We start from the raw sequence: 27,606 nt of genomic DNA, 5'->3' as shown, positions 1-27,606 counted from the left end.
ATTTTTAATTAATATGTTATTAAAATAGAATCACTTAACTTAAGTCAGTTATTTTTAAATGAAAGTTTATGTTACTACAAAAATTTGAAAACTATTATCACTTGACATAGATGGTTACTATATGTGTGTGTGTGTGTGTGTGTGTGTATATATATATATATATATATATATATATATATATATATATATATATATAAAATTAAAAATAACCAGTATTATGAAGTGATAAACATTTTAAAATCTTTTTATGAAATAAAAACACTGCCTCAAGTGGATTTGTGCTTTATAGTTACTTTATACCTATTTTCTTACACACTTCAATAGCTTTTCCAAAAAGTGTTATATTTCTTGTTTTATATATGTGAAAAATGTGACCCAGAGAAGTCACTTTCCTAGGATCACACAGCAAATATGTGACAGAGCCATGGTCCAAATGTATAGACAGCTGATGCCAAAGCTCACAGAAACAGAAATACAGAGAATCTTTATGTTCCAGTTCTCCCTTGCCCATTTCTTTTTCTGTGGACCAGCTCTACCCTGGTCCCATTTGCCAACACTTTCAGTAGCTCCTTATCCCAGAGATATTTCCCCAGATTCTGCACTAGGTTTTTATTTGAAATGTAATTTGGGGTTCATTTGTTGACAGAGTATATCTTTAAACATTTGAGAGAGAGAGAGAGAGAGAGAGAGAGAGAGAGAGAGAGAGAGAGAGAGAGAGAGAAATCTTGCTATTTATATTTTTCTATTGTAGTTTTCTATTGTAGTTTAAGGAGTGTGAGTCCTAAGGAGGGAAGTCTTTTATTGCAGAATGTGTTTCTGTGTGTGAGGATTCTAATAAAGTTCTGAGAGGGAATTAAATTGCCATCCTCATTGAAAGTGATGGTGTGGGCCTACATATATGACACTGGAGAGTCTGCTGGTGGGTGGGTGAGGGGAGTGAGGCAAAGCAGTTGTTGTCAAGGGATTGAATATTTGGAGAGAGAAGGTATGGATGTGTCTAGAAAAGATGTTCAAAAATAGTTTTATGAAGTTTATTTCTGATATGTGTAATATCAGTGTTTTCTCCTGCCTCTCTCTTTTTTCAATTTATTTTTCGTTAGTTTCAGGTGTACAAAGCAACACACTAAACATTTAAACTCCTCATAGAGAGATAACCCACCCCCCAAGATACTACCCCTCTGACATCATAAATAGCTGTTACAGTTCCATTGACTCTATCCCCTATGCTGTACTCCACATCCTGTGACTATATATACATATATATTTAGTGGTAGTTGACATTCAATATTATTTTACTTTAGCTTCAGGTGTATAGCACATTGGGTACAGTCTATGGTGTGATCCCCCTGATAAGTCCAGTGCCCATCTGGCACCTTACGTGATCTTTACAACATTGTTGGTTATATTCGCCATGCTGTATTAACTACCAATTTATATTTCTTAATGCCTTCACCTTTTTCACCTTGACCCCAACCCAACTCCCATCTATCACCCTGATAGATCTAGTACCTATCTGGCACCATACCTAGTTATTATAATATTATTGACTATATTCCTTATGCTGTACCCTACATCCCCATGGCTACTGTATAACAACCAATTTGTACTTCTTTTTTTTTTTTTTAACAATTTGTACTTCTTAATCCCTTCCTCTTTCACCCATCCTTAACCCCTCTCCTATATTAAAGAAGTCCCTCTAAGATTTCTTGTAATACTGGTTTGGCGGTGATGAACTCCTTCAGCTTTTTCTTGTCTGGGAAGCTCCTTATCTGTCCTTCAATTATAAATGACAGCCTTGCTGGGGAGAGCAATCTTGGTTGTATGTCATTGCTTTTCATCACTTGGAATGTTTCCTGCCACTCCCTTCTTGCCTGCAAGGTTTCTGTTGAGAAATCAGCTGACAGTCATATGGGGGCTCCATTGTGGATAACTAACTGCTTTTCTCTTGCTGCTTTTAAGATTCTCTCTTTGTCTTTAACCTTTGGCAGTTTAATTATGATGTGTCTCGGTGTTGGCCTCTTCGGGTTTATCTTGTTTGGGACTCTCTGTGCTTTCTGGACTTGTATGTCCATTTCCTTGACCAGGTTAGGGAAATTTTCTGTCATTTTTTCTTCAAACAGGTTTTCAATTCCTAGCTCTCTCTCTTCTCCTTCTGGTACCTGTACAATACGCTTGATATTGTCCCCAAGGCCCCTTAAACTCTCCTCAATCTTTGGATTCTTTTTTCTTTTTGCTGTTCTGGTTGGGTGTTTTCTGCTACCTTATCTTCTACATCACTGGTTGGATCCTCTGCTTCATCTAATCTACTGTTGATTCCCTGTAATATATTCTTCATTTCCGTTATTGTATACTTAATTTCTGACTCGTTCTGTTTTATGATTTTCATCTCCATTTTCATGCTTCCTATCTCTCTGTTGACGTTCTCCCTGAGATCATTGAGCATCCTTAGAACCAGTGTTTGGAACTCTGTGTCTGATAGATTGCTTACCTCTGTTTCCCTCAGTTCTTTTTCTGGAGCTTTGTTCTGTTCTTTTATTTGGGACATATTTTTTTATCTCCCCATTTTGGTTGCCTCCCTCTGTTTGTTTCTATATATTAGGTAGGGCTGCTATGTTTTCCGGTCTTAGTAGAGTGGTCTTATGTAGTAGGTGTGCTGTGGGGTTCAGTGATGCAGTCTTTCTGGTCACCTGAGCCACACACTCAAGGTGTGTCCCTTGTGTGGGTTGTATGTGCCCTCCTCTTGTAGTTGAGCCTTGATTGATAATTGCACATTAGTGGGAGGGACTGACCCTTGGGCTCACTGGTTGTGAGGACTGGCCTTGACTACAGTGGAAGAGTTATGCAGGGGCTGGCCGTATGGAGCAGGATCTGCCTCAACAGGAGTCTGGTGTCTGCCCAATCTGCCCCTTGGGTGTGTTGTATTTGGAGACAGCTGGGTCATGCTCCAGCTCGTTTTGAAGCTGGCCACTGGGGTACCAGCCCCAGGACCATCCTGGAGGGGATCCACTGTAGGTCTACTTCAGTGACAGCCCATGCCCCACCAGGGGCCATGCAGTGGGAGCCAGAAAGAAATCCAGAGATGGCTGCAGCTTGTGCTGTGCTTGGAAGCACCTTGAGAGGCCAAGCCACAAACCAAGGCCCGCTGCCACTACTGCCGGCTTACGGCTGCTCAGACACAGGTACAGGTCAAGCCAAGTGCTGCTTGTCTGGGTTCTGTGAACCTTTGAGAGTTTAGGAAAATCTGCAGCTTGAGCCAAGGCAGGCAGTCTGCATGAAAAAGCCACTGAAAGTGGCCTTAGTGTGCCCAAAAGTTGGGCAGGGCCAGATCTCGAATCAGCAGGGCATGGCAAAGGAACAGTGGAGACTCAGAAATGGCAGCCACCTGTGTTTGCACACCGGGAAGGGAAAGGGTTCAACAAAGAAACAATGGCCTCCACCAGCTTCCCCGTTCAGGAGAAAGCTGCCTCTCCAGCCCCCTTCCAAAGCCAGACAACTCAATTCCCCACCATTTTTCCCTGCTGCCTTTCCAGCTGCTGCCCCAGTGCTGGAGCTCAGAGCGAGTGATTCCGTTGGTGGGAAAGTCCAAGTGCAGTCCTTTTAAGAGGAGCGCCTGTGAGTGCAGCCGTACTGTCACAATCTCCACTGTTTTTTACAACCAGAAATTATGGGGACTTCTCTCCCCAGCACCGGAACCCTAGGCTGGGGTGGGGCTTGGATCTCTTGCTTGTCTAGTGGATGGGGGGACCCCCACAGCTGAGATAACACTCCTGATCTTTTTTTTTAATTTATTTTTTTAATTTGTTTTTTAAATTTATCGGGGTGATTTTTTAAATTTATTGGGGTGACAATTGTTAGTAAAATTACATAGATTTCAGGTGTACAATTCTGTATTACATCATCTATAAATCCCATTGTGTGTTCACCACCCAGAGTCAGTTCTCCTTCCATCACCATATATTTGATCACACTCCTGATCTTTAATGGTGACACGCGGGTGTGGGACCAGCCTGTTCTGCGTCTCTGCCCTTCCTACCAGTCTGGACGTGGCTTCTTCTGCATGTCCTTAGTTGTAGGGCTTCAGTTCAGCTTGATTTTAGGCAATTCTCAATAATGGTTGTTTTGTAGATTACTTGTAATTTTGATGTGGTTGTGAGAGAAGGTAAACACAGTGTTTACCTACTGTGCCTTCTTGGTTGTTCTACTGCCTCTCTTAAAGCACACCAAAATGGCTTTATTATGCTAATTGCAATGTTGCTATTGTATTTGCAATTTAAAATATTGGCATTAAAATGAAAAACATGTAAAGCACCCCACACAGAACCTGACATCAATCCGCATTAGTATTGCTATTGTTATGGTTGTTAATTAGAACTGGAGGTCAATAAATGGAGCTATCCTCATGATTATACACAGTTCTACTGTGTTCCTGTCCTCTTTACTTGGCACTAAAACTGACTCCCAAGGTAGTTCAGTGATTAAAGTCACACACCCCGCTATGGAATACAGCAGTAGCAGAAAATGTGGCTAAATCTGCTGGTTCCTAGTTTTCTCTTTGTGCTCTTGATTGACTGATTAGAAAATGTTCACTACTTTATCACCTTCTTCCCAAACCTGTTCTTCCACCTAGTCACAGAAGAAAGACACTTGGGTGTAATGATGGGCGCTAACTTCTTCCCTCCTTTCCAAAGTCTATCTCCCAACTACAGTTAGTCAATAAATTTTACTGGCTCTGCTTCCTTATTTCCCACAATGCTGGAATTCTCTATTACTTCATATTCTATACTCTAGCATACTGAACTACTCCATTTTCCGTAAGCTATTGTGCTCTCTCTTGTCTCTAACTTTGCATATGTTTTCCTTCTGCCAGAAATACCTTCCCTTTTCCTATCTCTTCTATACTTGGCTGAATTATTTTTTGAGTACTCAGCTCAGGTCTCAGTTTCACTTTATTTAATCATCTCAGCTTGTGTGCGGTGTCTGTCTCTGAGCTTCCAGAGCACATTGTGCTCTGGTCACTCTTGTTTCATTCCAGAACCACACTATTTTAAAGAATGTGATGTACAGAATTGTTGTGTTTAAGCTTCTTAGGAATGAGCAGCCAGGCAGCACCCTCTTCTCTTGTGTCTGGGTCCTAGCTCTGCAGATACCTCCTTTGAGCTTCTAAATTCTGATAATCCCCATCTCTTCCCTTTGTTCTCTCATATATGAGCCTGGTAGCTGCTTCTTGCAGTCATTATCTCTGTCATTCCAGTGCTACATTTTTGTTTTTTCATTCTTTAAAGAGGAAACCTTGCAGAATGTGATTCAGACCTTGGAGGAGCAGTTGCCAGATGACTGATAACTGGTATTTTTGAGGGGGTGTAGTAAGACTTGTTCTTAAGTGTGGAAATAAATAGGAAGCTGGAACCAACTACTTTTGTGTGGATGAAAGGCCATTGTTGCGGTAGTATTATCAGGGACAACAAACCAACTGGAAGACAGAAATCCCTCACCTTTTACCTTGTCTTCCACTCTCTAGCACCCTGTATTTGATGGATCTAAGAGGGTACTGTTGGCAAAGGAAAACTGAGTTTTCTGAGTTCCATCATAAATTGGGGCTATAGAATGTTTGGTTTGGGGCTGTGTTGCCATTGTGGTCTTCATTGTCTCACCCACTAGACTGAGTCCCTTAATGGCAGGGATCATCTCTTATGCATTTTGGCATTCTTAATGTCTACCATGTTTCCCCGAAAATAAGACCTAGCCAGACCATCAGCTCTAATGTCTCTTTTGGAGCAAAAATTAATATGGTATTTTATTATATTATATTATGTTATACCCAATCTTATATTAAAATAACACCTGGTCTTATATTAACTTTTGCTCCAAAAGACGCATTAGAGCTGATGGTCTGGCTAGGTCTTATTTTCGAGGAAACATGGTAGCACATGATCTGACATGCAATAGTTCTTAAATGATTCATTAAGATACCTGTTCTTAGTCTATGTTCATCTTTGAACTCAAAATGCGACTTCCTTTAATGCTCTGGAGCCTGTCAGCTTTTGAAGTCCTCTTCAATTATGATTAACAGTGTACTATTTCTCTTTATTGGTTGAAAAAGTGCAGATTTGCTACAAGTTTTAGGCCTTGCTCCCTGGGGCATGTACGGTCATGCATTCCAGCCAATAGATATAGTCTTTCCCAATATTGAGCAACATGGGAAATAGTCAAGGCAAGCTTTCTGGGAGGCCTAGAGTTCAGCAGTTGTATGACTAGCAAAACTACATACATATAGAGTCGTACAGACCCAGTTTGAATTTCTTCCTGTTATTTGGTAATTGTATGACCTTATATATGTTTCTGAACCTCTCTGAGACTTTGTCTCATTCTTAGTAAATGGCAAAATAATATGGACCATCAAGGTATATAGTTTTATAAAATTAAATATTTATGAAGTGCCCAACACTTTCAGTAATTTATTCCACACACTCTTGTTCAATGCCTACTCTGTGCCTGAACCTGTGCTAGGCATTGGAAGATACAAAGGTGAACAAAACACAGTCCTTGACCTTTCACCTCCCAGTCTAGTAGTTGAAATATACAAATAACTGTTGTTTACAACACAAGTCAAATTAAGATACTTATAGGGTAGGGAGATGATACTGTGGGAGCACAGATAAGGTGCACCTATCCAGGACTGGAGAGGTGTCTGGGGAAGCTTTCTGGAGGAAGTGATATAAAAACACAACTTTGAAAAATGAATAAGACTAAACCAGATGATGGTGGCAGTCTGTATAGCGTCTGCTATCGGGTGAGGAGGTGGTATAGCTTTTTACCAGAGCAACAAGTTGGCATCCTCCTTGGATTTTGCTCTCCTGCTCCCTGATCTACTGAAATCACTAGGTGGGGGCAGGATTTCGGGGTACATAGTATAAAAAAGCATTCTCAGACTTCACTAATGTCTTTCACTCACCCAACACTGTCTAGCCTATGTAGCATTTTGGGGTCACAGCCTCCCTTAGGACTCATTTTCAGTATGTCTCCATACAGGCAGCGGTGAGGATTCTTCTATGGAGTGCCTGGTTTTAGATATGCTGAAATTATGCAAGAAAACATAGAAAGGCAGTTGAATGAACTCAGAAACACAATCAAAGAACAACATGAGCATTTTACGAAAGAGATTGAAATTTAAAAAAAGAACCAAATAGAATTTCTGGAGATTAAGAACTCAATAGAAGAAATTAAGAATGAAATAACCAGCTTAGGTAGTAGAGTTGACCAGATGGAGGAAAGAATCAGTGACATCAAAGATAGAAACCTGGAAATGACACAGATGGAAGAAGAAAGAGACTTGAGACTTAAAAGGAATGAAAGAACTCTACAAAAACTTTCTGACTCCATCAGAAAGAGCAATATAAGAATAATGGGCATACCAGAGGGAAAAGAAAGAGAAAAGGGAACAGAGAATATATTCAAACAAATTGTCGATGAGAACTTCCCAAACTTGTGAACAGAACTGGATCCTCGAATCCAAGAAGCAAATAGAACACCTAATTACTTAAATTCCAACAGGCCTTCTCCAAGGCACATTGAATTGAAGCTGTCTAAAATCAACGACAAAGAAAGAATCCTCAAGGCAGCCAGGGAAAAGAAGACGGTAACCCACAAAGGAAAGCCCATTAGATTATCATCAGATTTTTCAGCAGAAACTCTTCTAGCCAGGAGGGAGTGGACCCAAATATTCAAACTATTGAAAGAGAGAAATTATGAGCCAAGAATAATATATCCAGCAAAGATATCCTTTAGATATGAAGGAGGAATAAAGACCTTTCCAGACATACAGAAGCTGAGGGAATTTTCTAATAAACGACCTGCACTATAAGAAATACTAAGGAGGCTATTTGACCACTATCAACAGGGACAATTTGTGGCAACCAAAACATAAAAAGGGGGAGAGTAAAGGCCTAAACCAGAATATGGGAATGGAGAAAGTAAGCGTGCTGAAGAAAATGGAATACTCTAAATATCAAACTTTCTTTTATATAAACTTAAGGGTAACCACTCAAAAGAAATCCAGACAGAAAAAGCAGAGAACCATGTGATTTCACTGATATGTGGTATATAAACCAAAAACAACAAAAGAACAAGACAAACAAATGAGAAACAGAAACTCATAGACACAGACAATAGTTGAGTGGTTGCCAGAGGGTAAGGGGGGCGCGCGGTGGGGGGTGGGAGATGAGGGTAAGGGGGATCGAATATATGGTGATGGAAGGAGAACTGACTCTGGGTGATGAACACACAATGGGATTTATAGATGACGTAATACAGAATTGTACACCTGAAATCTGTGTAATTTTACTAACAATTGTCACCCCAATAAATTTAATTAAAAAAAAACAAAAAACAAAAAACAAAACAAAACAAAACAAAAAAAAAAGAAATCCAGAACTGAAATATATACTGTAATAAAAAGAAGAAACAGAGGGAAACATCATAGAATACCACCACACAGAAATAACAGACAAAAACAAAAAGGCAAAGAAACAATGGAGACACAGTCTTACCAGAAAACTAAAGATAGAATGACAGGAAATCCTCACATATCAATAATCACCCTAAATGTAAATGGACTAAACTCACCAATAAAAAGGCACAGAGTAGCAGATTGGATCAAAAAACTAAACCCAACCATGTGCTGTCTCCAAGAGACACATCTCAGCTACAAGGACAAGCATAGACTCAAAGTGAAAGGGTGGAAATTGACAGTCCAAGCAAATGGTATCCAGAGAAAAACAGGTGTAGCCATACTGATATCACATGAAACAGACTTCAGTGTAAAAAAGGTAACAAGAGACAAAGATGGACATTTCATAATGGTAAAGGGGACTATACAACAAGACATAACAGTCATCAATATTTATGCCCCCAATCAGGGAGCACTGAAATATACCAAGCAACTACTAACAGAACTAAAGGGAGAAATTGAGCAAAACACAACTACACTAGGGGACTTAAATACATCATTGACAGCTCTGGATAGATCATGCAAACAGAAAACAAATAATGAAATAGCAGCCCTAAATTACACATTAGATGAAATGGACATAACTGACATTTATATAGCATTTCATCCTAAAACATCAGACTATACATATTTTTCTAGGGTACGTGGAACATTCGCAAGGATAGACCATATATTGTGACATAAAATCAGCGTCAACAAATTTAAGAAGATTGAAATCATACCAAGCATATTCTCTAATCACAAGGCTTTGAAATTGGATATCAACTGCAAAAACAAAGCAGGAAAAAAACACAAATACATGGAGATTAAACAACATTCTTTTAAAGAACGACTGGGTCAGAGAAGAGGAGAGATCAAAAGATACTTAGAAACAAATGACAATGAAAATACATCCTACCAAAATTTTTGGGATGCAGCAGTAGCAGTTTTAAGAGGGAAATTTATATCATTACAGGCCTATCTGAAGAAACAAGAAAAATCCCAAATAAAGAACCTTATGTTACACCTTAAAGAACTAGAAAAAGAAGAACAAGTGAAACCCAAGGTCAGCAGAAGAAAGGAAATAACAAAAATCAGAGCAGAACTAAATGAAATAGAGAACAAAAAGACAATAGAAAAAATTATTGTGTCAATGAGCTGGTTCTTTTTAAAGATTAACAAAATTGACAAACCCTTGGCTAGACTCACTAAGATAAAAAGAGAGAAGACACTAATTAACAAAATCAGAAATGAAAAAGGGGAAGTTACCACGGATGCCACAGAAATACAAAAGATCATCCAAGAATACTATGAAGGACTATATTCCACCATATTCAATAACCTAGAAGAAATGGACAAGTTCTTAGAAACATACAGCCTTCCTAGGCTGAACCATGAAGAACTGGAAAATCTAAACAGACCGATCAGCAGTAACGGAATTGAATCAGTCTCCAAAACCTTCCCAAAAGCAAAAGTCCGGGACAAGATGGCTTCCCTAGTGAATTCTACCAAACCCTCAAAGAGGATCTAATACCAATCCTGCTCAAACTCTTCCAAAAAATTGAAGAAGAGACAGTACTCCCTAACTCATTTTATGAGGCCAACATTACCCTGATACCAAAACCTGGTAAGGACAACACAAAAAAAGAGAACTACAGACCAATATCTCTGATGAATACATATGCAAAAATCCGAAACAAAATTCTAGTAAATCGAATACACAATGCATTAAAAAGAGTATTCGACCCCCCTTACCCTCATCTCTGGTGATGGAAGGAGAACTGACTCTGGGAGGTGAACACACAATGGGATTTATAGATGGTGTAATACAGAATTGTACACCTGAAATCTATGTAATTTCACTAACAATTGTCACCCAATAAATTTTTTAAAAAAGGCAGAATGTTGATATGCTAACAGAAGTCTTTCAAGATTTTATTTTACATTTTTGTATATCTCAGTAGAGCATGCTATCAGCACACTTTTGTAACTTTTTTTCACTAAATATAATATAAACATGTTTATCCTTTTCTCATAAACGTCATTCAATAAGTACACATTGTTTCATCACATAGAGAATACTTAGCATAGTGACAGTTTATTTTTCAAAAGTTTTAGTACAGTCTAGCACAGTCACTAATAATTTCAACATTTTAAGCTGTAGAATGATTGGCCAAAAAATCTCATTTTGTCTCTTACTCCTCTCACATAATTTATTTAAATGAACCATATTTGAGAGGGAATAATAGTTTGGTTTGAGAGATGCTTATTACTAACTCTTCGTTGGGTATTTACATAGGAGGACATTAATTTAACTTTCCAATAAAGGGAAGTATTCCTTTTGATGGCTGGAGTATTTCTCTTGAGACCAGAGGCCACTGCATAACTGCAGTCTAAATAGCTATGGATCTCTGACAAATGAATAGATAGCCTCACCTAATGTTACAGATATCTTGTGTATTTTTTGACATTCAATATTATTTTATGTTAGTATCAGTTGTACAGCATAGTGGTTAGACATTTTTATAATTTAAGAAGTTATCTGCCAGTACCCATCTGACACCATACATAGTTGTGACCAGGTTATTGAATATATTCCCTGTGCTGTACTTTACATTGCCATTAGATCCCTCTTATAGGCATCACATGTAAAGGTCTTGTTTTCTTATCGATTCAGCCACCCTATGTCTTTTGATTGGAGCATTTACTCCATTTACATTTAAAGTAGTTGTTGACAGATATGTAATTATTGCCGTTTTATTATTCATATTTTTTATCTTTTTTTTTCATTGTAAAGAAGTCCCTGTAACATGCCTTGTAATACTGGTTTGGTGGTAATGAACACCTTTAGCTTTTTCTTGTCTGGTAAGCTCTTTATCGCTCCTTCTATTCTAAATGATAGCTTTGCTGGGTAGAATAATCTTGGTTGTAAGTCCTTGCTTTTCATCACTTTGAGTGTTTTGTGCCAATCCCTTCTGGCCTGCAAAGTTTCTGTTGAGAAATCAGCTGGCAATCTTATGTGAGCTGCCATGTAGGAAACTAACTCCTTGTCTCTTGCTGCTTTTAGGATTCTCTCTTTGTCTTTAACTTTTGACATTTTAATTATGATATGTCTTGGTGAGGGCCTCTTTGGGTTCATCTTGTTCGGGATTCTCTACGCTTCCTAAGCTTGAATATCCATTTGCTACACCAGGTTAGGGAAGTTTTCCATTATGGTTTCTTCAAAAAGGTTTTTAATTCCTTGCTCTCTCTCTTCTCCTTCTGGTACCCTTATGATGTGAATGTTGGTATGCTTGATGTTGTCACAGAGGCTCCTTAAACTCTCCTCATTTTTTTGTATTCCTTTTTCTTTTTTCTGTTCTGACTGGATGTCTTCTGTTACCTTATCTTCTAAATTGCTGACTCAGTCTTCTGCTTCATTTAATCTTCTGTTGATTCCCTCTAATGGATTCTTCATTTTCATTATTGTACTCTTCATTTCGGACTGGTTCTTTTTTATGTTTTCCATATCCATTTTTGTTTCCTATCTCTTTCTTGAAGTTCTCCCTGAGATCATTGAGTGTGCTTATAACCAATGTTTGGAACTCTGCGCCTGGTAGATCACTTGTCTCCATTTTGCTTAGTTCCTTTTCTGGAGCTTTGTTCTGTTCTTTTATTTGGGATGTGTTTCTTAGTAGGGTGGCCTTATGTAGTAGGTGTCATGTGGGGCCCAATGGCACAGTCTCCCTAGTCACTAGAGTCTGGTGCTCTAGGTGTGTCCCTTGTGTGGGTTATATGTGCCTTCCTGTTGTAGTTGAGCCTTGGTTGCTGTTTGTATGTCAATAGGAGGGATTGACCCTTGTGCTCATTGTTTTTGAGGACTGTCTATGACTACAGTGGAGGCACTGTGGTGCAGGGGCTCATTCTACAGAGCAGTATTTGCTTTAGCAGGGCTCTGGTTCCTGTCCAGTGTTCCCTTTGGGTATGTAATCCTTGGAGGTGGCCAGGTGATGCACTGGCTTGGTCCCAAGCTTGCCACTGGTCATGCCAGCTCCCGGACCTTCTGGGTGGGGACACACTGCAGGCCAAGTTCAGCGCAGCCTATGCCCTGCCCAGGGCCACATGGCATGAGCCACAAAGCAATCTGCAGATGGCCTCCACTCATGCTGTGCTTGTAGGTTCCTAAGAGCTCAAGCACAGAACTGAGGCCAGCTGTTGCCACTTTTAGACTCCTATGAGTCTAATATTTTCACATCCTTTTTAAAAATGTATTGTTATATGGTGTATCAAGAGCTCAAGAGCCAGAGCTGATATCCCTTGCATGGCTAATAGAGATAGCCTCTTCCTTTTTTTTTTTTTTTTTTTTTTTTGTCCCTAGCTGTCTTCAAACATCATCACTAAGGTGTTCTCTGCAGCAATCCTTTCTGCATGGTTATTATTTCTTAATTGGATTTTTGAGTACTCCCAGAGCTATTTTGTTTCATAGATAGCTGTCTAATTTTTGATGGGAGCATGAAGGTTGATATTTCCTACTCTGTCATCTTGCAGATATAACTCTTCTAGACTTGCTCTCTATTATTTCATGATTTACCTCTTTTATATCAAAGCACATTTTATTGTTTCTTAAAGTTTATTCCATAAATTCATGTATGTATTTATTCATATTTTATATATATAATTATAAATATATTTAGCCTTTGTGATTGTCCATGACTTTAAATACTATTTGGAGAACGGTAACTCTCAGACCTTTCCTCTAAGCTCCATTCCCTTATGGACATCTGCCTACTTGATACCTCTACCTAGATATCCTTGGGTCCCACTAAATCAAAATAATTAATACAGAACTCATCACCCTCTGTGTACACACACACACACACACACACACACACACACACACAGAGGGTGCCAAAAATGTGTACACATTTTTAAAAAGGAAAAAAACTGTGTTAAAATACTAATAATATATACTGATAACAAAAGATGAATACAAGTGATGCATATACATTGTTTCGGCACCCCTGATATATATATGTGTGTGTGTGTGTGTGTGTGTGTGTGTGTGTGTATATATATAATATGTTTTGTAGAATATATATGTATTATTTCAGTGAATGGTGCCATCATCTACCAAGTCATTTATGCCAGGAAACAAAACCAAAAACAAGCAAACAAAAACACAAGTTGATTTCTCCTTCTTTAGCCCTCACATTCTAATTTTCTAACATTTTCTATAAGTTCTACCTTCTAAATATTTCTCAATATCTATATAGCTCTCCACTGTTCTCCATCCCAACTATTGACACTTTAGTCTCAACAGCCATTATCTTTGCCTACTGAAGCAGTCTTCTTGCTTCCAGTTTTGCCCCCTTTTATGTTCTTTACCTTCTAAAAGCCAAGGGATATCTAAATCATAAAATAGATCACGTTACTTTTCTGCTTTAAATATCCCAATCTCCAAACTCCTAAGTGTTCTTGTAAGGGCCCTTCATGATCTGGCACTCCTTAGTTTTTCAGCATCATCGTATCCCTTTCTCTCTGCTTATTAGCCCACTGGAATCATTTTGCTGTCATATGAAGGGTCCCTTCTAATTCAGAACCAGTTTTCTGAGTTATTTTCACCTCCTAGTCACAAAACTTTCCTTTAGCTCCTGCCTCCTTCTATTGTCTATCTCTAAGTCCTCCTTTTTCCAGACTGGGACATTGTTCCTCAAGTTCCTCTTTCCTGACTTCAGGCCCTTTTCATGATCTACAGGCCCTTCTGTTTTGGATAGGTATTCACATCTGGGGAAGCTTTCAAGAAGTAGCACTTTTAGGTACGTGGATGCTTTACTTGGGCTACAGTTTTCTTCCTGTTGGAGATGATGATCTTAGGTTCCCCAATCTCTCTGAAAACCCTTTTATTTCCAAAGAGTGGTAATCCTCAGTTTCACATCCTTCTGACCTCCTTCCTCTGTGAGGAATGAAATATAAGCAGAGTAGAAAGTGACCCCTTTACTCAGATAGACAGCATGTACCTACAAGGTCCCTGGAATGTTCAACACCCAGGTGTTATGCCTTTGCTTGAGAAATGATAGTGAGTTTACCTTGTACCTAGATCTAGACGTACAGAAACATCTATAGTTTCTAAATGGTTGTGCTCATTAAGATTATTTTTGCTAAATGCCTTTGTCTGCTTTTGGTATCAGGGTAATGCTGGCCTATTGAATAGATTGGGAAATACTCCCTTTCCCCTACTCCTGAAAACTTTGTGGAAGAATTTGTATTGAATTGATATTATGTATTTCTGAAATGTTTTGTAGAATTCATCAGTTTGGGAAGGTTCTTTATAACTTACAAATTCAATTTCTTTAATAGAAATAGAGTTGTTTAGGTTAACTATTTCTCCTTAAGTTTTAGTAATATGTGGAATTTAAGGAATTTGTCCAATTCATCTGAGGTGTTAAATTTATTAGCGTAATGTTGTTCATAATATTCTCTTATTATCCTTTTATTATCTGGAGAATCTATAGTGATACTACTTCTGTGATTCCTGATATTGGAAATTTGTGTCTTCTCTATTTTTTTCCCTGATCAGTCAAACTAGAGGTTTATCATTCTTATTGATCTTCTCAGAGAAACAGCTTTTGGTTTCATTGATTCTCACTGCTTTTTTCGGTATTCTATTTCATTGATTTTTCACTTAGATCTTTGTTATTTCATTTCTTCAGCTTATTTGTGTTTTATTTTCTCTCCCATTTCTAGTTTCTCAAGTTGGGCACTTCGGTCATTGATTTGCAACTTCTTCCTTCTAATGTAGCCATTTAGTGCTATAAATTCCCCCATAAGTACTACTTTAGCAGCATCCCACAAATTCTCATGTTGTGTTTTTATTTCATTCTGTTCAAAATATCTTCTAACTTCATTTTTCATGATTTTCAATCCATGGGTTACAATAGAAGTGAAGTGCGTTATTTGGTTCCTAAACATTTGAAGATTTTACAGCGATCTTTCTGTTATTGATTTATAATTTAATTACAGTGTGATCTGAGAACATACTTTGTATGAAGTGAATTGTTTTAAATTTATTGAGGCTTAATTTATGACCCTGAATATAGTCTATTTTGGTAAATGTGCTACATGCACTTGATAAGAATGTATATCTTGCTGTGGTTCAGAAGAGTGTTCAATAAATGCCAGTTGGGTCAAGTTGCTTAATAGTGTTGTTCATATATTCTATATTCTCACTGATTTTCTGTCTACTCATTCTATCAATTTTCAATTAAACGGATAGGAGTTCTTGTCCTGATGGGGGTGGTAAATATTAAATAATCCCACAAATAAATCTATAACTATTAATGGTGATTCATGCCAGACGTTTGATCTGGCAGCAATTGGAGAACAGGATTAAATGTCTACTAACTCTGAGACTAAATAGCATAGAATCACAGGAAGCCCTATATAAATGCTGGCTTCTATTATTATTATTATTACTACTATTATTATTATTATTATTATTATTTGTTCTATTATTCGTTTTACATTGCCTGAGCACCCACTTTGGGCTGTGCAAGGAGGCAAAGCTGCATGAGATGAGTCTTTGTCCTCCAAGTGGACAGACCATCCAGTGCAGTGTGGGAAGTTCTATAACTAGAAACCAGGAACCCAGGGAGGCAATGTCTGCCCCAGAAGCAATAGGGGAGATTCTGGGATGGGAGTGGAGGTGGGGTGCTTACTGGAGGCAGTGGGAGTGCATTAGAACTGGAAGGATAGGTAGGAAGATACTTGAAGGATCGAAAGCAAACAAACTGCTATGTTGATTACCCTCATTCTCCTCTGCAGACCTCCAGGAAACTTGACAAATATGAGGTGCCCCCTCCTCTCTCTAACTCCTTTTCCCAACTCCCAACTCCCCTCCCATCCCCACCCTCACCCTGCGCACACTAGGTGGTGCAGGGTTTTGCTCAGCTGGGCCCCTCAGCAGTTAACATTGTTTGCATCTGAAAAGCTCAAATCACCACCTCCAGAGATGTTAGAGATCGGAATAATTAAGGCCTCTTTCTAATGCAAATCTAAACCAGAAATTGGATGTTTGTCTCCTTGGAAAATTAGGGTCCCAAGTTCTACAAGGAAGCAGTGAAATTCAGTATAGAGAGGTGATGGCTTTAAGAACTGGAAGTCAATTTGTTTGGACGCTCTCTAGCAACATTTGATTGGATTAAATAAAAACTTACTCCCCACGGCAGTGGACATGATATTCTTTACATGTCAGTCCAATCTCATCTCTCCCCTAGTCTCCAATGCACTTGCAATAAAACCCAAAGCCCTCACCAGGGTCAAGGCCCAACATAATCTGGCCCCTGTCTTTCCCCCAACTTCGTCTCAGGGCCCTTTATAAAGTGCTTGTCACACTGTGCAATTATTTTATTTATTGACTGGCCTCTCCCATATCATTAAGTAAACACATCCCTGATACTGCTCACCCTGGAACACAATTAAAAAAAAGGAAAAAAAGTTTTTGTTGTTGTTGTTGAAATAGACTCTGAGTATGACTAGTTTAAGGGGGAAAAAGGTATTAATAGTATTGGAGTCAGTAATCGTAGGGATCCTAGCAATTTTACAGAATTCAAAAGAGGTTTGAACAAGCAGAGCCGTAGAAGGTCATGAAGTGAGGCAGCGCTGGAGCTTTCAAAAGTAGATGTGTGGACCTTCTTTTTAGTGTCCTACCACTAATTCATAACTTCAGAGCCCTGTCTTATCTGTAAATAACCAAGTTACCTATTTCTTTTTCTTGGGGAGAGAGAGAGAGAGAGAGATAGAGAGAATTTTATTTGTTTCACTTGGGTCAGGTTCTAACACACTGAGAACAGCAGCATTCTGTAGTGTACACCTGACAGCAGGGTTCCCACTCCTGTTGGTGAGGGAGGATTTCTGAAAAACAAAGTATTTACAAATGTGTTAACTCATTAAATCATATCAATAATCCTGTGTGGTAAATATTATTGGTTTCATTATTTATATTATTTATATGAGGAAATTGAAATATAGAAAGGTTAGATAACATTCCCAAGGAGACACAGTAAATAATGGAGCTGGGATACAAATGTATGTGTTCTCACTGTAGATCAGCATTATACAGGAGAAATAAAATGTGAGCTATACATATAAATTTGAATAGTCTAATAGTCAAATTAAAAAATAAAAAGGAACAAGTACAATTAATTTTAATAACATGTTTGGTTTTTTTAAAATTTTATTGGGGAAGGGGAACAGGACTTTATTGGGAAACAGTGTGTACTGCCAGGACATTTTTTCCAACTCAAGTTGTTGTCCTTTCAACCTTAGTTGTGGAGGGTGCCATTCAGCTTCAAGTTGTCCTTTCAGTCTTAGTTGTGGAGGGTGCAGCTCAGCTCCAGGTCCAGTTGCCGCTGCTAGTTGCAGGGGGCACAGCCCACCATCCCATGTGGGACTCGAGGAATCGAACTGGCAACCTTGTGGTTGAGAGGATGCGCTCCAACCAACTGAGCCATTCAGGAGCTCAGCGGCAGCTCAGCTCAAGGTGCTGTCTTCAATCTTAGTTGCAGGGGGCACTGCCCAGCATCCCTTGTGGGACTCGAGGAATTGAACTGGCAGCCTCGTGGTTGAGAGCCCACTGGCCCATGTGGGAACAGAACTGGCAGCCTTCGGAGTTAGGAGCATGGAGCTCTAACCGCCTGAGCCACCGGGCCGGCCCAATAACATGTTTTTTTAACTGTCAAAATATTATAATTTCAACATAGTGCGCTAGTCAATTTTCATATGATCAATAGGAACATGTGGCTTATAGCTACTGTATTGAACAGCTCAGATCTAGAGTCTGGGTTTTTAGGCTTCAGAACCAACTAGACTTTGGCATAAAATCATGGTTCCATCATTTATTAGCTGTGTGATCCTGGGCACAATTTTTGACATCCTCGAGCCTAACTTTCCTCATGTGTAAATTGTATATAATAGTGATACCTATGTCACGTGGTTGTTAAGATTGAGAGATTGTATGGTGTTCAGAGCAGTGCCTGACACATATTAATGATTATTACCTATCATCATCCATCATCATCATCATCATCATCATCATCATCATCATCATCATCGTTTATTATCCTGGTACACTCTACACTTCATATGTCTTCCTTCTCTGACATATTATCTTATATACCTGGAAGTGATAAATCCTCCTTAGGGACTCCCAACTGTACTTTGTATCCATTTTCTCACTGCATCTCACAACCACCCTGCTAGGTAAATATCCCAAATTTACAATTGAGGCAACTGAAATCTAGTGAAAGAACTTGTATAGATCACAGAAGTAGGAAATAATAGCTCCAGAATTTTTGTTTGTTTTGAAGGCATAGATTTTATGCACTTATTTTTATTGACTATTTTGAATATTTGTTGAAATAATTAATAGACACCATTACAGCTTCCAGTGAGCCCAGTGGTTCTTTATGAAAATTATTTTTTAAGTTGCATGGCAGTTTATTTAGAGGGTTTGAAATTCCTATTTTGAAGAATTACTGCTTGAAACACTGAGAAATTCTATTGGCATTATGTCATTTAGTAATTGTATTGCCACATACACTCGAAGTGTGTTATTTTAGGAACATTGATTTAATTGTATGTTTCTGAGCATTTCTGTAATATATAGTTATTGAAGAATAATTGCAAAAGGCAGAAAAAGGACAAAAATAATTTACCCATAATCATAGCACCAAAAAGTGGTCATTTACTGTTAACATTTGGTTTATTTGCAAATCCACGTGTATTTTTCATATTATTGAGATTAGTCTAGAAACACATCATTGTAACCTCCTCTTTTCATTTAAATGAAATCAGTATACATCATAAAAATTTCCAAAGAACAGTAAAGTTTTTAGAAAATATCACTATTATTGACTGTACAATTGTCCAAAATAGTTATCTATAATAATTTATTTGGTAGTGGGTTACTTTCACATGTTTTCCAATACAAATAATGATTCACTGACCATCTTTCTGTATATATTTTGTTAGTATGTTGGATTATTGTACTTTAGATGAATTTTTGAAAGAAGAATCACTGGTTCAAAGGGTAAGCTTTATAAATATCTTGACAAGTATATCAATTTCAGCAATGCTAATTTATGTTCTTTTAATAAAGCTGGGTAGATGGCTACTTTATGTGCTTCATATAGCTCTGTTTCATTTTTTTCTAGGTTTGAGGAAGCTAAGAAGGAGGCTCATGCTGTGGATACAAAGCTTGCAGAGAAGCAGGAAGATGATGCCACCCTGGAAAAGAAATGGCCCTACCTTGGGGTTCCTTTGACAGTGAAAGAAGCTTTCCAGCTACAAGGTACTGTTCTTTGCATTTTCTTTATTTAGATGCATGGGTTGAATTCACAAATGGCATATATTTTCTGAAGTTATGAACTAGAAAAAATATATTACTAAAGAGAAAGGCTAATGTAAGTTTCTTCTTTATTTTTGAATTGAGGAGAAATATTCTGCAAGTTCCATTGGAAAGAGAGACAATAGTGGCCATCATCTGTTAGAACTATAAAGCATACAAGGGTCTATGCTCAGAGCCCATTAATCCTCAAAGGAGACTACAAGAATATTATTATCTGATTTTTCAAGAAAATAAATTGAGGCTCATGACCCTAAAGTAGCTTGACTAGAGCTAAGCCAGGACGCTGATATAAGCCTGTGCGTTCTCTATAATGCAATTCTTATTTTATAATTTCCAGCCGTCCTTAAAAGTAAATGAAAATCCCAGATATTTTACAGTTATCTTTGTTTATTCTTAATTTTTGATAATTTTAGTATAATGTATCTCAGTGAAGTCCTCTTTGGGTTGTATCATACACCCCAATAGAGTTATCAAAATTATCAAAAAAATTTTTTAAAAGATAATTTTGAAAGCAAGACAAAAAAAAAAAATCTCATCTCAACCAAGGTAACTCCCATAAGGCTATAAGCAAATTTTTTGGCAGAACCCATATAGGTCAGGAGAGAGTGGGATGATAAGTAAAAAGTACTGGGGGAAGGGAACCTCCAGCCTCATGCCAACTAATTTACCCTGAAAAACTATTATTCAAAAATGAAAGAGAGCTAAATACTTTCCCAGACAGAAAAGCTGAGGGAGTTCATCACAACTAGACCTGCACTACAGGAAATGTTAAAGGGAGGTCTTCAATGCCCAATGAAAAATAATGATAAATGGGTCATTTTATTAAGAGGATGTACAATTGTAAAATTATATGCACCTAACATAGGAACACTTAGGTATATGAATCAAATATTAACCAATCTGAAAGAACTAATAGACAGCAAGCAATATAATAGGGGCTTCAATACCACAATTTCAAAAGTTGATAGATCATCCAGTCAGAATATTAATAAGGAAAAAAATGGACTCGAACTAACTTTAGACCAAATTGCCCTAACAGACATAGGCAGAACACTCAACTCAACAATAGCAGAATATACATTCTTCTCAACTACACGTGAAACATTCTCCAGAATAGCTAATGTGTTAGGTCACAAAACAAGTTCGTCTTTTTAAAAAAAATTTATTGGGTAATATCGGGGAACAGTGTTTATTTCCAGAGCCCATAACCTCCAAGTCAAGTTGCTGTCCTTCAGTATAGTTGTGGAGGGTGCAGCTCAGCTCCAAGTCCAGTCGCTGTTTTCAATCTTTAGTTACAGGGGGTGCAGCCCACCATCCCATACGGCAATTGAATTGGCAACCTTGTTGTTAAGAGCTCACGCTCTAACCAACTGAGCCATCCGGCCGCCCCTCCGAAGGCTCAGCAGCACCTTGTTGTCATCAATCTAGTTGTGGAGGGCGCAGCTCACTGGCCTGTGGGTATCAAACCGGCAACCCTGTTGTTAACAGTTCGTTCTCTAGCCAGCTGAGCCATCTGGCCACCCCACAAAACAAATTTTAACAAACTTAAGAAGATTGAAATAATATCAACTATCTTTTCCAATCACAATGATATGAAACTGTAAATCTATAAGAGGAGGAAAGCTGGAAAATTCACAAACATGTGGAAATTAAACAGCGCACTCCTAAACAACTAATGGGTCAATGAAAAGATCAAACGAAAAATAATTTTTAAAATATTGAGACAAATGAAATGGCAACCCAATGTTCCAAAACGTATCAGATGCATAAAAAGTAATTATAAAGAGGGAAGATTATAGCAATAAATGCGTATATTAAGAAAAAAACAGAGCTGGTCCGGTGGCTCAGGCAGTTAGAGCTCCATGCTACTAATGCCAAAGGCTGCCGGTTTGATTCCCACATGGGCCAGTGGGCTCTCAACCACAAGGTTGTCAGTTCAATTCCTCAAGTCCTGCAAGGGATGGTGGGCAGTGCACCCTGCAACTAAGATTAAACATGGCACCTTGAGCTGAGCTGCCGCTGAGCTCCCAGATGGCTCAGTTGGTTGGAGCACGTCCTCTCAACCACAAGGTTGCCGGTTCAACTCCCTCAAGGGATGGTGGGCTGCACCCCCTGCAACTAATAATGGCTACTGGACCTGGAGCTGAGCTGCGCCCTCCACAACTAAGACTGAAAGGATAACAACTTGAAGCTGAATGGCACCCTCCACAACTAAGATTGAAAGGACAACAACTTGACTGGGAAAAAAAGTCCTGGAAGTACACATTGTTCCCCAATAAAGTCCTGTTCCCCTTCCCCAATAAAAAACATTTTTTTTAAAAAAAGGAAAAAAAACAGAGATACCAAATAAACAATCTAATGTTAAACCTTATGAATGTAGAAAAAGAAAAACAAATTAACTCTAAGTTTACAAAAGGAAGAAAGTAACAAAATCAAAGTAGCAGTAAATGAAATAGAGATTTAAAAATAACAGGCAAGAAGGATGAATGCAAGACTTAATAATTTAAAACTACAAGTTCTGGTTATACCTTAAGGAACTAGAAAAAGAAGAACAAATGAAACCCAAAGTCAGAATGGAAGGAAATAATAAAAATCAGAGAAGAACTAAATGAAATAGAGAACTAAAAGACAATAGAAAAAAATTAATTTGACAAAGATCTGGTTCTTTGAAAAAATTAATAAAATTGACGAACCCTTGGCTAGTCTCACTAAAATAAAAAGAGAAAAGACACAAACAAAATCAGAAATGAAAGACAGGAAGGTATCACGGATGCCACAGAAATACAAAGGATCATCCAAGAATACTATGAAGGACTATATGCCACCAAATTCAATAACCTAGAAGAAATGGATAAGTTCTTAGAAACAGATAGCCTCCTAGACTGAACCATGAAGAATTGGAAAATCTAAATAGACCGATCACCAGTAAGGAAATTGAATCAGTCATCCAAAACCTTCCCAAAAGCAAAAGTCCGGGACCAGATGGCTTCACTAGTGAATTCTACCAAACATTCAAAGAGGGTCTAATACCTGTCCTACTCGAACTCTTCCAGAAAATTGAGAAGAGACAATACTCCCCTAACTCATTTTATAAGGCCAACCTTACCCTGACACCAAAACCTGGTAAGGATAACACAAAAAAAGAAAATTACAGACCAGTATCTCTGATGAATACAAATGCTAAAATCCTAAACACAATTCTAGCCAATCGAATGCAACAATGCATTAAAAAGATTATACATCACGACCAAGTGGAGTTCATCCCAGGGGAACAAGGATGGCTCAGCATATGCAAATCGATAAATGTGATACACCACATAACAAAATAAAGTGAAAAATCATATGATTATATCAATAGATGCAGAAGAAGCATTTTACAAGATACAACATCCATTTATGATTAAAACACTTACTGAAATGGGTATAGAAGGAAAATACCTTAACATAATAAAGGCCAAATATGACAAACCATTAGCTAATATCATAATTAACAGTGAAAAGCTGAAGCCCTTTGCTCTACATTCAGGAACATGACAGGGCTGTCCCCTATCACCTCTGCTTTTCAGCATAGTATTGGAAGTTCTAGCCAGAGCATTCAGGCAAGAGAAAGGAATAAAAGGCATTCAAATTGGGAATGAGGAAGTTAAATTGTCATTTTTTGCAGATGACATGATGCTATATATAGAAAACCCTAAAGACTCCACCAAAAAGCTGTTAGAAACAATAAATGATACAGTAAATTTGCCGGCTACAAAATCAATGTACAGAAGTCCGTTGCATTTCTATATACTAACAATCAAATATCAGGAAAAGAAATTAAAAAAAAAACATTTCCTTTTGCAATTGCAACAAAAAGAATAAAATACCTAGGAATAAACTTAACCAAGGATGTGTAAGACCTGTATACTGAAAACTATAAGGCATTTTTAAAACAAATTGAAGAAAACACAAAGAAATGGAGAAACATTCCATATTCAGGGATTGGAAGCATCAACATTATTAAAATGGCCATATTACCTAAAGCAATAAACAGATTTAATGCAATTCCCATCAAAATCCCAATGGCATTTTTAAAAGAAACAGAACGGAAAATCATCAGATTTGTATGGAGCCACAAAAGACCCCGAATAGCCAAAGCAATCTTAAGAAAAAAGCACAATGCTGGCATTATCACACTCCCTGACTTCAGCTTGTACTACAGGGCAACAATAATCAAAACAGCATGGTATTGGCAGAAAAACAGACACACTGACCAATGGAATAGAATTGAGAACCCAGAAATAAAACCACATAAATATGGACAGATAATTTTTGACAAAGAAGCTAAATACATACAATGGAGAAAAGACAGCCTCTTCAATAAATGGTGCTGGGAGAATTGGAAAGCCACGTGCAAAAGAATGAAACTAGACTGCTATCCATCACCATCTACCAAAATTAACTCAGAATGGATCAAAGACCTAAACATTAAAACCTGAAACAATAATTTGCATAGAAGAAAACATAGGTACTAAACTGGTGGACCTTGAGTTCAAAGAGCATTTTATGAATTTGATGACAAAGGCAATGGAAGTAAAAGCTAAAATAAATGAATGGGACTATATGAAACTAAAATCTTCTGCACAACAAAAGAAACCATTGACAAAATAAAGAGGCAACCAACCGAATGGGAGATGATTGTTGCAAACAACGCCTCTGATAAGGGGGTAATATCCAAAATATATAAGGAACTCATAAAACTCAACAACAACCAAAAAAAAAAAACACAAACAAACAAAAACAATCTAATTAAAAAATGGGCAGAGGACCTGAAGAAACATTTTTCCAGAGCACATACAAATGGCCAATAAATATGAAAAGAATGCTCAACATCACTAATCATCAGAGAAATGCAGGTAAAAACCACAGCAGATATCACCTCCCACCAATTAGAATGGCTATCATCAACAAGACAAATACCATGTTTCCCCCAAAATAAGACCTAACTGGAAAATAAGCCCTAGTATGATTTCTCAGGATGACATCCCCTGAACATAAGCCATAATGCATCTTTTGAGGCCAAAATTAATGTAAGACCCTGTCTTATTTTCAGGGAAACATGATAATAACAAGTGTTGGAGATGCTGTGGGGAAAAAGGAACCCTCATACACTGTTGGTGGGAATGCAGATTGGTGTAGCTGCTATGGAAGGCAGTGTGGAGGTTCCTCAAAAAATTAAGAATAGAATTACCATATGACCCAGCAGTCCCTCTCCTGGGTATCTACCGAAAAATCTGAAAACATTTATCCGTAAAGAAATGTGCTCCAATGTTCATTGCAGCAGCTTTATTTACAGTGGCCAAGACATGGAAACAACCAAAGTGTCTTTCAATAGATGAGTGGATAAAGAAGATGTGTCATATATACACAATGGAATACTATTCTGCTGTAAGAAAAGATGATATAGGAACATTTGTGACAACATGGATGGATCTTGAGAGTGTAATGCTGAGCGAAATAAGTCAGACAGAAAAAGCAGAGAACCATGTGATTTCACTGATATGTGGTATATAAACCAAAAACAACAAAAGAACAAGACAAACAAATGAGAAACAGAAACTCATAGACACAGATAATAGTTTAGTGGTTACCAGAGGGTAAGGAGGAAGGGGGGTGGGAGATGAGGGTAAGGGGGATCAAATATATGGTGATGGAAGGAGAACTGACTCTGGGTGGTGAACACACAATGGGATTTATAGATGATGTAATACAGAATTGTACACCTGAAATCTATGTAATTTTACTAACAATTGTCACCCCAATAAATTTAATAAAATTTAAAAAAAAATTTCCAGAACAACATCAAGAATTCTAATATACCCCTTATCTAGATTCTTCAGTTGTTAATATGCAGCCTGTTCTCAATGGTTCAGAAAGCAGAGAGGAAGAGAGAAAGAGGGAGAAAAAGAAAAGAAAGAGGGGAAAGGCGGGAGAAGGAGAGGAAATAGAAAAGGGATATTCAGGAGACCATGAAAATGGGACAGAAAAATTAAACAAATGTGGAAAATTATTAACAACTGAAGAATCTAGATAAGGGGTATAATGCTACAATAAATGTGGGAGTGTATACATCTCTTTGATATTCTGTTTTTATTTCCTTTGGCTATATACCCAGATGTTGAATTGCTGGATCATATGGTAGATCTATTTTAAATTTTTTGAGGAACCCCATACTCTTTCACATATGTCTGAACAAATTTACATCCCCACCAACAGTGTGCAAGGGTTCACTTATCTCCACATCCTCAGCAACACTTGCTATCTCTTGTCTTCTTGGTGATATGTAGCAATTATACCAGCTGTGATGCAATATCTTATGGTTTTGTTTTGCATTTCCCTGATATTGAGCATCTTTTCATGGGCCTAGTGGGCATTTGGATGTCTCCTTTGAAAAGTAAATGTTGATTTAGTTCCTCTGCTCATTTCTAAATTGTTATTTGTTGTTCCTGAGTCATATGAGTTCTTTATATATTTTGAATATTAATCCCTTATCCAATATATAATTTGCAAAAAGTTTCTCCAATCTGTAGGTCATCTTTTCATTTTAATTCTTTCTTTTCCTGTGTGGTATCTTCTAAGTTTGATATCATCTCATTTGTTGATTTTTGCTTCTGTTTGTAATTTTGGTGGCATAGCTCAAAAATGATTGTCAAGACCAATGTTGAGAAGCTTCTTCCCTGTTTTCTTCTAGGAGTTTTATGGGACCAGGTCATAAGTTTAAGTCTTTGATTCATTATGAGTTATTTTTTCTGAGTGGTATAAGAGTTACAATTTCATTATTCTGATGTGTTTATCCAGTTTTCCCAATACTATTTGTTTAAGACACTATCATTTCTCCATTGTGTACTCTTGGGCCTTGGTTGAATATTTGTTGACCATATGCACAGGGGTTTAATTCTGGGCTCTCTATTATGTGTCTATTTTTAAGCTATTTTCATATGTTTTTATTTCTATAGGCTTATAATTTCAAATCAGAAAGTGTTGATATGAATTCCTCCTGCTTTGTTCTGTCTCAGGATTACTTTGTCTATTAATGGTCGTTTGTGGTCATATACAAATTTTACGATTGCTCTTTTTCTATTTCTGTGAAGAATCTCATTAGAATTTTGATATGGATTCCATTTAATCCGTAGATGGCTTTGGTTAGTATGGACATATAAAAAAGTATTAATTTTCCATTCCATGAACATGGGATGTCTTTTTTGTTTGTTTGTTTTCTTTTTTTTTCTTTCTTTTTTAATTTATTGGGATGTCTTTTATTTGTGTCTTTTTCAGTTTCTTTTGTTGAAATCTTGTAGTTTTCATTGGACAGATCTTTCAATTCCTTGGTTAAATTTGTTCCAAGGTATTTTATTGTATTTGATGCTATTTTGCTTTGGATAGTTTTCTTTATTTCCTTCGGATGTTTCATTATTAGTGTATAGAAATGCAATAGTTTCTATATGTTGATTTTATATTCTAAAACTTTGTTGAAATTGTTGAGCGGTTCCAACAGATTTTTTTATTGTATCTGATATTTTCTATATACAAAATGATGCATCTGCAAACAGCAACAGTTTTACTTCTTCCTTTTCAATTTGGAAGTCATTTATTTCTTTGTCTTGCACAATTTTTCTAGCTAAAACTTCCAGTACTATAGTGAGTAAGAGTTGTGAGAGTTGGTATCCTTGTCTTGATCCTGATCTTAGTGGAAAAGCTT

General features: G+C 37.5%; 1 protein-coding gene across 2 annotated transcripts in view; it reads left to right on the top strand.

The window, feature by feature from the left end:
• The window catches only part of FAAH2 (fatty acid amide hydrolase 2), an 84,743-nt gene that overhangs the window by 12,018 nt on the left and 45,119 nt on the right, over window positions 1-27,606 (top strand). For both annotated transcript variants that reach the window (XM_019719518.2, XM_074323639.1), the window contains exon 3: window positions 19,675-19,811. In XM_019719518.2, the coding sequence (XP_019575077.1) occupies window positions 19,675-19,811 (137 nt within the window). The remainder of the gene's footprint in view (window positions 1-19,674; window positions 19,812-27,606) is intronic.

This window comes from Rhinolophus sinicus, chromosome X, assembly GCF_036562045.2.
Source record: "Rhinolophus sinicus isolate RSC01 chromosome X, ASM3656204v1, whole genome shotgun sequence".
In the NCBI taxonomy this organism is placed as follows: Eukaryota; Metazoa; Chordata; class Mammalia; order Chiroptera; family Rhinolophidae; genus Rhinolophus; species Rhinolophus sinicus.
The sequence above is the reverse complement of the archived record's forward strand: the minus strand, read 5'-3'. Positions and strand labels throughout refer to the sequence as shown.